The sequence below is a fragment of the Candoia aspera genome, chromosome 4, assembly GCF_035149785.1.
Source record: "Candoia aspera isolate rCanAsp1 chromosome 4, rCanAsp1.hap2, whole genome shotgun sequence".
Taxonomy (NCBI): domain Eukaryota; kingdom Metazoa; phylum Chordata; class Lepidosauria; order Squamata; family Boidae; genus Candoia; species Candoia aspera.
The window spans coordinates 46,626,592-46,639,472 of NC_086156.1; the positions used below are offsets into that span (position 1 = coordinate 46,626,592).

At 36.3% G+C, this 12,881-nt stretch overlaps 1 protein-coding gene across 2 annotated transcripts in view; it reads left to right on the forward strand.

The window, feature by feature from the left end:
• Positions 1 to 6,334, forward strand: part of CDCP1 (CUB domain containing protein 1) — a 33,327-nt gene extending 26,993 nt beyond the window's left edge. The window contains exon 9 of one of the 2 annotated variants that reach the window (XM_063304022.1): positions 3,223 to 6,334. In XM_063304022.1, coding sequence (XP_063160092.1) covers positions 3,223 to 3,655 — 433 coding nt within the window. In that variant the 3' untranslated portion in view covers positions 3,656 to 6,334. The remainder of the gene's footprint in view (positions 1 to 3,222) is intronic. The other variant, XM_063304024.1, reaches the window with a different exon arrangement.
• Positions 6,335 to 12,881: the final 6,547 nt, after the last annotated feature.

Sequence of the window (12,881 nt, forward strand, 5' to 3'; positions counted from 1 at the left end):
TTGTTGCACTCAGAATGACTAGAATTCAAAACCTGTTAGGATTCTTTCTCAATAATGTTTGCTGATTTGTAATTTTGGGAGGTAAAAATACTGTTCTTTGGGAGCCTGTTTAAGGGAAATATAAAGGTCATCTGTTAGATGTAGTGGTTTCCACCGCTGCCTTGCCACAAACTCATTGATCTCTGCAAGCTTCCCTTCCTTTTTATTAACATGCCAGATAGTCCTCAAAGCTTCCCAGTCAGCTCTGTGTGTCATTATCTCAATCAGTGCACACTCAGGAAGGGATAAACCCAAGTTTCTTAATTCTCCCCTGCCAGTGGAAATCATGCAGTGATGAAGTGTCATGACTGTGCAATCAGTGTCTGTAGACAGCCCTGCTTCTAAAATGGCCAGGTCTGTGTCAGCAAGATTTAACTGGTGTCTGTGCAAGCTGTGAGAGGTTGAGGCATATATCGTACTGAAAGCTCTGCACATCTTCTGTTTTGTATCATGTGAATTAGGCCATACATAACATGGAAAATATCACTCAGAGGAAACACTTAAACGAGTAAAGTATCCAAAATAGTTGCTTCTGTGGGAAAATGAGGTAGGAAACCCATTGATTCTCCCAAAAGGGATTAGACTGAGGGCTGCGCAGCAAAATACCTTTGGTACTATGGAATTGCCTCCTAAATGGGTGGATTAGGTTCAGTCCTTTCCTTTTTTAAAATTTTATTAGGTTTCAAGAAAAGAGTGAAACCTACAAAAAAAACTACAAAGAGAAAAAAAGTGCAGAAACACGAGATTTTTTTTTTAGTTTAAAAAAAGAGGGGGTTTCTGACTTCTAACAGCAAGGATATACAACATTTCCATATTCAATCTCTTACTCTATATTAAACCAAAACACCACATTATTTCTATAAGTCATTCTACTTTATCACATAATAAAAATCACTAAGTACAGTTACTCCTAACCCTTATATTAAACTAAAAAAATCATATAAACCTCCTAAACATCTTTCTCCCCTCCAAAAGATAAAACATATTTAATTATTCCCTTCCTACCACTATTCTATACATTTATGTCTACTATAATAAGAATCAAATTAAAAAGCATGTAAGTTGTCTGCTATTATACTTAATAACTCCCCTGAGTGGGGGAGATGGGTGGTAATAAAAATATAAATAAATAAATAGTACAACAATTTTAATAATCCCAATCTTAATAAACCCAAAAAACAAAGACAATTCAAAACAGTAATTCCATGTGTTAAAAAGGGAATAACATTCAATCAAATCCTTAAAGCAAACCAAATAAATATTCTCTAACCCTAATACAACAGTTTTAATAATTTTAATCTTAATAAAATTAAGGTTGGTTTTTATAAAAAAACAAAGCCAATTCAAAACAGTAAATTCAACTCTTTAAAGGCAAATAACATCAGTCAAATCCTTAAAGCAAACCAGATGAACATTCTTCAACCCTTATCCCACTTCAAAATAAACCAGAGCAGTTACATAGCCCCACATGTGCACAGAGCTTTCCTCTTGAAAGAATCAAACAGCCCAACTGCCCCCCTCAAAGATTCCGGTTCTTTTCATGGCATTCCACCAGGAGATCGATTTTACTTATGGCTTGCAGATCACTCTCTCCCTTAGATTTCTCCAGCTCCATTATCCAATCTTCATCCCGCATCTCGATAAAACTCCCAATCTCACTCTTAAGAAAAACCTTTCTATCACTCTTAAATTCCTCAGTTTCATCCACCACATCCCCAACCTGATGGCACATTTTAGATCTCATATTTTCCACAATGTCCTGGATATCTTGCATAAAAATTTGATAAAAGTCAGGAGAAAAATCCTGGTGAAGGTCAGAAAGAATCTGTTTGAAATTCTCCATGTCTCACGCAGTAGATTATGGCGCCCCCTAAGAGCTTAACCAGTGAAAGTTGAAGATATGGAAGAATTCCAAAGTGTGTTTACATAAAGTGAGAGTGAGATAGCAGACAGCTCTCAAGGGAAAGTGAAAACAGAAAGCTGCAGGTTCAGATCAGCCGATACAACGTGTAGGAAAATGCTAATATCTTCAGATTTAATACAAAAATAATAACAGGAAGACAATTGTTTATTCTCAATCTTTGGAATTTCCTTTGGAAGGAAAATGAAATCCAAAACTTAAAAGATTTTTTTTTTTTTAAAAAGTAATCCCAAAGATAACGCTAAGCACCAAGAGAACCAGCTTCTCCTCCCTGTAGAAAGCCTCTCTTGGGGTACCTATACTTAAAAAAAATACAAATTGGTGATTTAGAAATGGGGTGGCCGGTCTTAGTGTCTGTTTAAGGCTACAGTGCAGCTTGGAAATGGTGACATCCCCGCCTCCCAGCTGCTCTTACCAGTCGAGTGCGAAACACTGTTTGCAATCTTCTGGCTGCAACAGCTGTCTGGAGGACAGATGGGATGATTCCAGGTATTCTCCTTGATCTGGAGAATGTTTCTGGGCTTCAGGAAAACCTGCCTAAGCCCGAAGAAAGTTACCACATTGTCAGCTCCACCCGCTGAACCCGTGGGCACAGCCATTCAGTCCACCATTCCCACTGGAAGCCAGGTTCAGTCCTTTCTGTCTAGAGTGTTAAAATATATTTATTTTACTTTGGGCTGAATTGAGCATGTTGTGTTTTCTATTTTCTTATTAAAAGGCTTGTGCGTGTTGTGTCTTGCCAGACCAGACAACCTGCTGGCCATGTGTAATAAGTCACTGGTGGTTAAATTTATCCTGAGCCTTTTTCTATTAGGGTGGGATTATAAACTAGTGAGGTTAGCAAGACATGCCACCTCACAATACATAGTCATAAAAAATAAAAATTGAAAGAGTATTTTATCAACCATTTCCTTTATGTGAATTAAGTTTAACAATCCTCATGGAATGGACTAGTCTGCCAACTTTTAGTTAATTGCTTGGGATATATGCATTTGGCATTAATAGTTGTAAAAATCTACAGGAGAAAGTAGAAGAAGCTGGCTTTGGGGAAAGAGCCTAGAACGTGTCTGATGATACTTGATGATAACTGTGAGAAACAAATTTTCCCTAGGGGAAAAGAATCATTGATAGAAAGTTAAATGTGACATCTTTTAATTAGCAAAATGAGAGTGTAGGCTTTGCAAATCAACATCATGAAAATCTGTGAGAGAATGAAATGCAAACATGTACTGTTTTGAAACTTATTTTCTCTTCTATTTTAGCAGAAGAAAGGAAAGCAATAACCCAGCGGTGGGAGTGTATAATACCAATGTCAACACCTTGTTACCCGGAAGGCAGGGCATTTTTAAAAAGGAGAGAAAGAAGAATGATTCTCATGTCTATGCAGTCATTGATGATGTCATGGTTTATGGGCACCTGCTTGATAACTCTACAAGACCAGAAATGGCTGAGGTTGGGGTGTACAGGCCCTTTTCTGGACCAGTAAGTGCTATACCACCTTCACCACCTCCAATCAGGAAAACATCTAAGAACCCAGACCTGGAGGAATCATCAGGCATGCTTGTAACTGACAGTGAGAACTATACCTTTGCACATCATGTGCCAGAAGATATCCAGAGCAATGGTGACCTGAATGTGAGTGGTAATGGACATGTGGGCAGCAGGAACAATGAACAGGGAAATTCTGTGGAGTAGGCTTGGTATTTGGATGATCTATGACTTCCCTGATTCAGAGAAAAAACTAATTCTTACAACTCACTTGTGGGCTGTGTTTGAAACCAATTTTTCTGTGGTTTCTTTTATGGATTGCAGATCTATTTAGATTTTTGGAAAGAAGTTTCTGAGAATGTAGTGCCGTAACATTTTTTTTTAAAAAGTCAAGAGACCAACCATCAAATGTTAAACAAAACTGAGGAATGGTGTTAGCAAAAAGACTCTTGATCCAAAGTTTGCACTGGGTAATGAGCGCTAAATGGCAAGAATTGTGCTTTTTGTAAATTAGATTTTTACGTATTCTCCCTTTCAATATATTATGTGATATATGTATTTTTAAGATTATTACTTTTTATTTTAGTTCTTGGAAACAATGTAGTGAATTTTAATAAATTATCCTTAGCTGCATATTTCAAAGAGTGGGCAACACTAAGGTTCTAATGAAAATGAAAGGACCATTCTGGAATTAATGGCATCACTGCTTCATTGTTACTAAGCAATGGGTTGCCCTCCTGCTTGACTGAAAAGGTATTCTGATGTTGGTAGGTAGGAAACAAACTGTCAGTGATATTTGGGTTTGAGCTCCATGGCTTCTTAGCAACTTTATGCTAAGAAGTAATATGATTTCTTGGAAACCAACATAAGACTATTATGTAGATATGTACAGCCAGTGATTAAGTACTGGCTTTCAAATCCTGAAGTAGAGACTTAAAGAAAGCAGAGGTTTATTTTCATGGATAGTCCAAATGATAGTTATTATAGCCTTTTATAGTTCTGGACATTCAAAGCCCAGGTTGCCAAAAGTCTGTCTGTGTATGAATATGCCTCCATTTGGTGGTGTGGTGCGGGGAGGTATGGAAGTTCCTTTGTGGAACATAAACAATTTTGAATATTGCATCAGGCTTTAACATAGGCATAGATTGGCATATTGTGAATTAACGTTTGATAGTTTTGGTTCAACTAAAACACTTGATTTAGATACTGCCCAACTCCAACTGACTCTGGGTAGTGTACAATAAAACCAACTGAACAAAAACAGAATATAATAATCCTAAAAATAAAGTAAACAACAGAAACCAACAGTGGATCCGGCAAACCACACGCACACACAATCTGGCAGGGGCCCCAACCTTCCAACCCAGGGCCCGGGAGAACAGAATGAAAGTCAAAAAAAGGAACAGGAAAGATATAGTTAAGCATGTTTTTTTGTTTTGTTTTATTTAAGTTTACTATCCTTATGGAATTTATCTTGAAGAAATACTCTTGCCTTACACAGGATTCTGCTCAAAACATTCGGTAGCTGAAAAGATGTGGGAAAGCATTTTCACTTCAGCTTGAAATCAACATTTTGCAATTCTACATCAGCAGATAGCAAAAGACTTTTGCCCAGTTCTAACCTCAATGGCTCTTGAACCAAGGATTTTCTTGGTGAAATGTACCTATATACGAGGTGGGTGCTTTTAGAAGGAGGAATTAATAGCCAAAATGAATTGCTAGGATCCTGGGGGTGGTATGGTCGTGCCTTGTAGGTGCAGTGGAGCTTCTGAAAGCACCCCTTTCTCCTGCTTTGCTGCACAAACACGTTGTGCCTAAGACTTGGAGGACCTTCTGGAATGGCCGGTGCATTGTAATGAGCTGACAAAAAGAACTGGGCGATGCAAAGATTGTCACAGAATTGCCATGTTTCCCGATGGTTCTATATGAAGAACTAAACTATTTAGAATATTTTGTACAGCTGTAATTATTTCTATTATCCTATTTCAGAGACTGCAAACATTTGGGAAGTTGCAGGCTACAACTCAGCCTCCTGATTTTTCCAGAGGCTCCAGGAGGCTATGACATCATAGGAAAAGGCGAGGCTGATTTTTGCCAAGCTGTTAATGCTCTATTTAATCACTGATATTTTCTTATTTCACTTTAACTGTGTAGACCAATATAGACCAAACAAGTTGTTTGTTCTCAGAAAGGATTATAGTCCTTGTATCCTCAGGCAAACCAGAACAAGTGCAAACATTTGTTTACCATTCTTATATGTCTATATTGTGAATTTTGTTCAGGGAGGGTTGGGATTATTTAATTAAAAAGAAAGTATATTAAAGGACTGGCAGTTGTCCTTCTGAAGTTACAGAAATATTTCCTGGCAGTGTAACTATTTCTGAAATCAAAATTCTTGTCAACGGCAAGACAGATTTATCTTTTTCTTCCCCCTCATAGTAGAGGGGCTGTTAGAACCTTCATGTATCCAAAATTCCAGATAACTGAATCTTAATATGAACTGTTGGGTCAAGTAAGCATTGTAAAACTACCTTCCTTGCCTATCTTATTTATTACTTTTCTGTCACAATTCCATACTTCTTGGTTAGTTATAACTTGCTCTTGATATATTTCTTTCTCACCTTGAAAACCAACTTAAGTTGCTTTCTTAATTTAGACAGGATATTTGTAAATATTTGTAACATTTTGAATGTGATTGAAAGTCCCGATGTTATTGTTTTCATAATCCTGTAACATGGTGATTATCTTATGTTCCTCTGACACAGTTGTTTTATTTAATTTGCATTAATGTGTACAGTTCAAATGTGTGTGTATATACGTATTACAGATACTTTGTGTGTTCTTCAGAATGAAATAAAAATGTTTACAAGGACAATTTAGGTGAAACTCAAGTGACTTATTCTTTATTGAGAAGCTTGCTTTGAAATCCTTTTATGATGGATACTTTTCTGTTTGAGCAGCACAAGGATGTATATAAGGTTATTGAAGAAATGAGACAGTCCAGCTGAGTGTTCTTTGTCCTTCCTAGCTTATAAATGGGGAAGAGGAAATGGTTGCAGCTTAATTACTATGCTAACCTTTTTATTGCATGATAAAGTTTAAGCTTTAGAAATAAAAAAAGGAAAACTGTAAGTTTAAGAAGACATTTATACAAAAGGCATATGCTTAGTTTTCCTTAGTTGAGTATTCCTTCATATTTTTCTGTTTAATTAAAAAGGGACAAATGTGTACTCTCCGTTTTAGCTTGTGGCTTGACTGCAGATTATTTTTCACCCTGAAAACTGTGAATTAATATTCCTTGGAATCAAACATCCTATTAAAGCTGAATTTTTAGTTCTTCAAGAATGCATGTATGTTTAAACAACCTAGGTGAGATAAAAGTTAAAAGCTAACATGAGGGATTTATATTTTAGATGTAAATGAAGAGAAACAATTTAGAACTATTCTTACAAAATAAAATCTGTTTAGATATTAGATAATTAGAAAATATATGTAGAGAGGATAAAATAAATTATACCAATAATTGAAATTTATTTATGTATGAAGAACTGTGAACTAATTACAAATAAGGAGTAACAAAAAAAAAGATGATTATGATAGAAAGATTTTTGCTATCCCAGATTTACAATCTTGGATTGAAGAATGTTTGCTCTGTATTTTTAAAGTAAGAAAATGAAAACTTGGATTAATATTACTCTGTATGGTCATGATTTAAAGCTATTTTTAAACAGTGAACTATAAGTAATAAAGGGGTTTGGATTTTTCCCTGTTTCCCCTTGTTTTTCACTTTTTTCTTTTTAAATTTTGCATACTTAAACTAAAATAAAAATAAAAATGTAGAGGGGATAATGCATAGCAAGGCTGAGCCATAGATATTTCCAGCAATTTAGAAATACTTCTTTTACCCCTTTCTCTCCTTTTCTCAATCTAATGAGTATGCCTTTTAAACAGTTCAGCATTTTAAAGATACAAATATGTAAAATATAAAATGTATTAATGTGACTGAGCCACTAGTAGGCATTGTGTTTGTCAAATCTGCTTTTATCAAATTTTATCAAATATACTATTTATATTTCATATTTCGTCACCGCCCATCTCACTAAAAGTGACTGGGCGGTTTACAATAAAATTAAAATAACTCTGGTTGACTCTGATTTCCTGCCTTTGGACAAAACAAAGACTGTTCTAACGCAAAATGAAATAAGTCTCATGGAAATACTTACCGATTAGAACATACACCCATCCACTAATACTGTAATTTTTGGTTTTCCCACTTGGATACAAATAAAACTTCATTAAAAGAGAGTCATAGAATCTTCTCTGAATCTTGACTTTAATTTTGACATTTGTCTCTGTCATATCTTCACCCAATCTTTTAGATATATTGGGATTTGAGCTCCTATAGTGTGTTTACTGCAGCAGCATAAAAGATATCTGCAGCAGCATAAAAGATATCTTTTATGCAATAAAAGATAATCAGCAGCACAGAAATCCTCCTAAACTGGCCAGCTACAGACTGTGCTGATCAGGAATTCGGAGAGTTGCATTCCTAATACACTGAAAGGCACCAGTTGGGTAAAGGTTGTGCTAGAGTTACATGGCTGAGTTACACCAATTTAGCATGAACCTGACCAGAAAAGGAAAAGCCTTAAATCCATCTTCCTTCTTTATCTCACTGGAGTTATTCCAGTTGGAATACTTTCACCATCTGTTTGTTTTTCAAGTTGGTTTTTCATTTCAAGAAACCAACTTCTTTTTTATGAAAGATCTCTTATGTTCTGCCACAAACCATCTACTTAGCCAAGGCAGAAATAAGCATGTTTGTCTATCCAATGCAAATTAATATATTTTTGTATTTTAATTTCAAGGAGGTTAAGAAGATTCCTTTTCCAATCAGATTTAATCTTTAGGATCTTGAGTCCTTCATATTAAATTAAGAGTAGGCAACCTGGTTTCCCTGCCTCTGATGTTTGTACTATAATTCCTAACAGCCTCAGCCTACTGTCAGATGACTGAAGTTATGCACAACACTTCTACAGAACATTATATTGCCTAGTTTGGTTAGGCATATCATGTTTTGACTGTAATAATTTTGGTGACTCTTAGATGGCAGCATATCTTTAGAGATTGGTTGATGGATTTTTGCAGGCCATGTATGGCAGCTTTAATTTTTGTATGATGTACCAGTAGAACAAAATTTGGAGGGAGTGTCTCCTCTGATTTCAGTAGCATGCATCCAATTCCTGAGCAAAGTTTAGGGTTTTCTACCCAGTTAGCAATGGAGGCTTAAGGACTACTTGAACCATTGAGAAAATATCCTAGTCTCTCCTTCTGGAGAAGATCACACCGGCCTTTATCTTTATTTCCATTATATCACAAGCTATTTATACATTGTTTTTGTTTGTCTAGGCACTTTTGTCTGTGCCCAGTGGTGGGAAGTTGTCTGTACAGGAGCTGCGTTGGGATCAGGAGAACTTGCATGCCTTGAAGACAACTGCTGTTTTAATCTGAGAATCTCAAATGCAAACATGGGGCAGCCTATTGCTGTTTGTATGGCTGATTTATTAACAGCTTACATGGATTAATACTAGTCTGTTGATACATTACTGAATCTGTTACCTCAGGTGTGTGGAAGCTGTTTTAAGATCTGTGGGAAGAGGAGTCTGCCTTTTTGAGGCAGCATGGGAATGGAAACCTCTTGTTCCTGATAAGTGACTGCTTCTAGTGACTGCTTGTCAATAGGAATGTTAGGATACTAAAATAAATAGCTTAATTATTTTTCTAAGAAGCTCTGCTTTTTCTCACTGTAAGTTGGAGAACACTAACTCAGTTATGATAGGATATAGATAAGATTAATTGATGCATAGCTATTGTTTGTTTGAAATTTAAGTAACTAAAATTGTCTTAACTCCTGCACAGAGATAATTTATTACAAATGTTAGTGAAGAAATTAGGAGAGGACATGTAAATAATCAAAAACAGGTGTTAACGCTTTGTATAATTACATAAGTGCTAATCCTCTCTTGTATAATTATATATATGTATGTGTGTATGTTTCATGTTGGTGTTGCTAAAGGATGCAAATAGCAATGACAGAATGATTGGCATCTAGAATGATTGATTCTTGATAAAAGAAGGTATGGATTTAACATAATTGAAACCCACTCTGAATATTGAATCTAGGATCCACTTCCCAAATCTGTGCTATCCCTCACTGAGGACTAGGAGAGTGAGGTGTGGGAAATAACCATCATTTTCTACCTATCGTAAATAGCTTATACTGTGTGTTCATGATGTTACTGAATGAAAGTTCCCAGCAGCTTCTGTTAGTGTAGCCAGTGGCAACATCTGGAAGCCACACACAACGTGGGATGTGAACATGTGGTAATGTATTGATTGATAATGTCACATCTGAACAATGGGGACAAAGGATTGCCCAAGAACATGCCCAACTTGACAGGAACCTGATATATCTGAATAGAAGCATTATACCCATTTGACGGCTGCACCAAATACTTCTGATTGAAACTGGAGTCTTCCTGCAAGATTGAAATAGAATATTAATCAGTGCTGAACACTAAGCTATCTATGTATTTCTCTCTTTTTGAAAGTGGAACTCCTGGGAAATATATTACAGTTGGCAAGTTGATGTTGCAAAAAGATCCAGTGTGTCTTTTCCTTTAAAAATGCAAACTCATTTCTGTGACTTCTGACTATAATACCCACTTCCTCATTCTGCTGTGTCTGTGCCTGCTTGCATGCTTATGATCTAAAATAGCTCTGTTGAATCAGACTCCATTCAACAGCAGAGTCAGAGCAGAATAATTGTCTTTATCAGATGCTTGATGTATGCATGTTAGGGCAAGTCGCAAAGTCTGCATATTCAACCTGAAAAGGAGGAGTATTGTAACTGAATCACAATTTTTAGTTCCTGATAAATTGTTCGAGGGGTTCTGGCTCTATGTTTTTTGTCATTCTTGCTATTTTGCAGTTCATGGTTCAGTTGTTGGAGCTGTTTGATTACTGCCCAATTAAAGATTCTAGACTGACTATAGTTACTTAGAATAATTTATCTTCCTTAATAGGAGTGTGAGTCATACCATTAATCATGTAACTCCTGTACCTATGGAAAGATGTTTATCTCTTTCCTGTTTATGCATAATCCACAACTGAAAGTTGTCACCATCACTAAAATGGTGAGTATGCCTCTCTGTTAGAGGATAAAGCTATGTGCATCATACTTGGCCTAGTCCCTCCTAAGCTAGTATGCTCTCCTGAGGCGTAGTGGGAGGTGCGATCCAATCATCAAGGTTATAGTAAGCTTAAATTGCCCTGTATGTGGACAAGTATCTTGTATATGAAGCCCAATTAAGATTCTTGGGACCTAGCTACATATTCTTTTGTGCAACTATTTAATATGCCTGCTGAGAAAAGAAGTACAGAAATTGTGTAAGGGAGGTGATTAGCTGTTACCTGCTTGAACTCATTCTCCTCTCTTCTAAAGCCAGTATTTTGCCTCAGCAGGGAACAAGGTATTTGGAATGGCAATTTTTGTCAGTACCTATAACATGGTGGGGAACGTCCTCTTACCACATGACACGATCCCAATCCTTCCTACAGCTATTTTCAGACATGTTCGGTCAGTCACAAATCTATTATCGCATCCCGTTCATCCCCTCTAGCTTGATATCTGTTACAGTCATAAAAAGTTGAAAATTTGTCAAAATCAATGGCTTTATATTCAGTCGAAGATGTGACTCATGGGGGTGAGGCTTATTTACCACTTTGATTTTCAGAAGTTTGTAAACTAGATTTAGATGCAGCATACAGCCTCCACTAATCTGATAGCTTCCAAATATATTGATAAGGACTCCCAGTGTCTCCAACCAGCATGGTCTCCGAGTTGGAGAAATCTGCATTAGCACATGCAGTTTTATCTGAAGTAACAGTACCTGATGGATTATTAAAATTTAATCTTCAACTGTGCCTAATTATGAGAAGCAGGTGAGGCTGGTTGATGTAAATCATAATCTAGGGGATCCCTTTCTGAAATGTTAGTATACTAGAATTGTTACTCTTTTGGATCACATCTGGGCTATAAAAATATGGATGACCGCTGGATGGTAGGAAAGAAAGACTTGGTCCTCTAGATTTGCTGTCATTGTCCTCTAGATTTTTTTCAGGTCAGATATGTTGCCTTACTCTTAGTGAAAGAACTGAAGAATAGAAACTCAGTGAGATTCTTAAAATGAAATGAATGACAGGTAGGAATAAAAAAATGCTGTTTTTCCTGCTCTTAAATCACAGCAGATCCCAAAGCTTTGGCTAAATTTCTGCCTTCTGATAAAACAAGAAAGCTATCCTGGTCTCACTGGATGTTGAGTGGGAAAATTTATGAACTGTATTAAAGAAACAACACACCATTGATGGAACTGGGCTGGAATTTTATTTCATCTGAGTGAAAATGTGGCAAAGTTTTTGTTTTGAGGAGGATTGTAACAGGCTTTGTGAATTTCCAGAACTGAAAATATTGTGTGTGTTTTGAAAACTATAAAAACACACACAATATTTGTATTTCATAGTTGATAATGTCAACTATCAAAAGGCACAAACCTTTTTTAAAGCCTATCTTTAATAAAACAGAACAAACAAAGCAAAAACAAAAAAATAAAATGGTACAGCAACAAAAAATATATATAAGGGCTTCTCATACATGTATATGTGCATGTGTATATATATAAAACAATTTACGTAACAATTTCAGTGAAGGAATTTATTAAATAATTATTTCATATTATTTCATTATAATCATCCATGTATAATCTAATGCCTAGAAGCAACTCATTCTTAAGTCACAAGTAACATCAGGTCTTTGATCCAGTGAGTAGCTGAGGCCATAAATTTATCTTTCAATATTAAGGAGAGTTTCATAGCAATAAGAACGGCACGGAGAATCTGTTTTTGTTGTCCAGCTGTCAATTTCTATGTAATGGGTATGTAATTTATGTGTTTATTTGAATTTATTGGCTACCCAACTCCAGTGGACTCTGGGCAGTGTGCAAAACTAGAGAAAACATAAAAACAGCTAAAAATATTGAATCAGACAGACAGCCCAGACTAAAATAATCTAATAGACAGCAAAAACAACAACACAAAACAGGGTCCATTGAACAAATAATAAACACCAACCCCAGGCCTGGGACCAAAGTCAGGTTTTCAAAGCTTCCTGGAACCCAAGAGATGGGGCCATACCCTTAGCTCTGGGGGATGCTGTTCCAGAGGGTGGGGGCCATGACAGAGAGGGCACACTTCTTAGGTCGGTCCCACAAGTTTACAATGTTTAATGGAGGGGACCTGGAGCACACCCACTCTGCTGGAAGGTAGTTCAAAAGGATATGGGAATCCAAAAATATTAAACCTTGTGTCAAAGTTA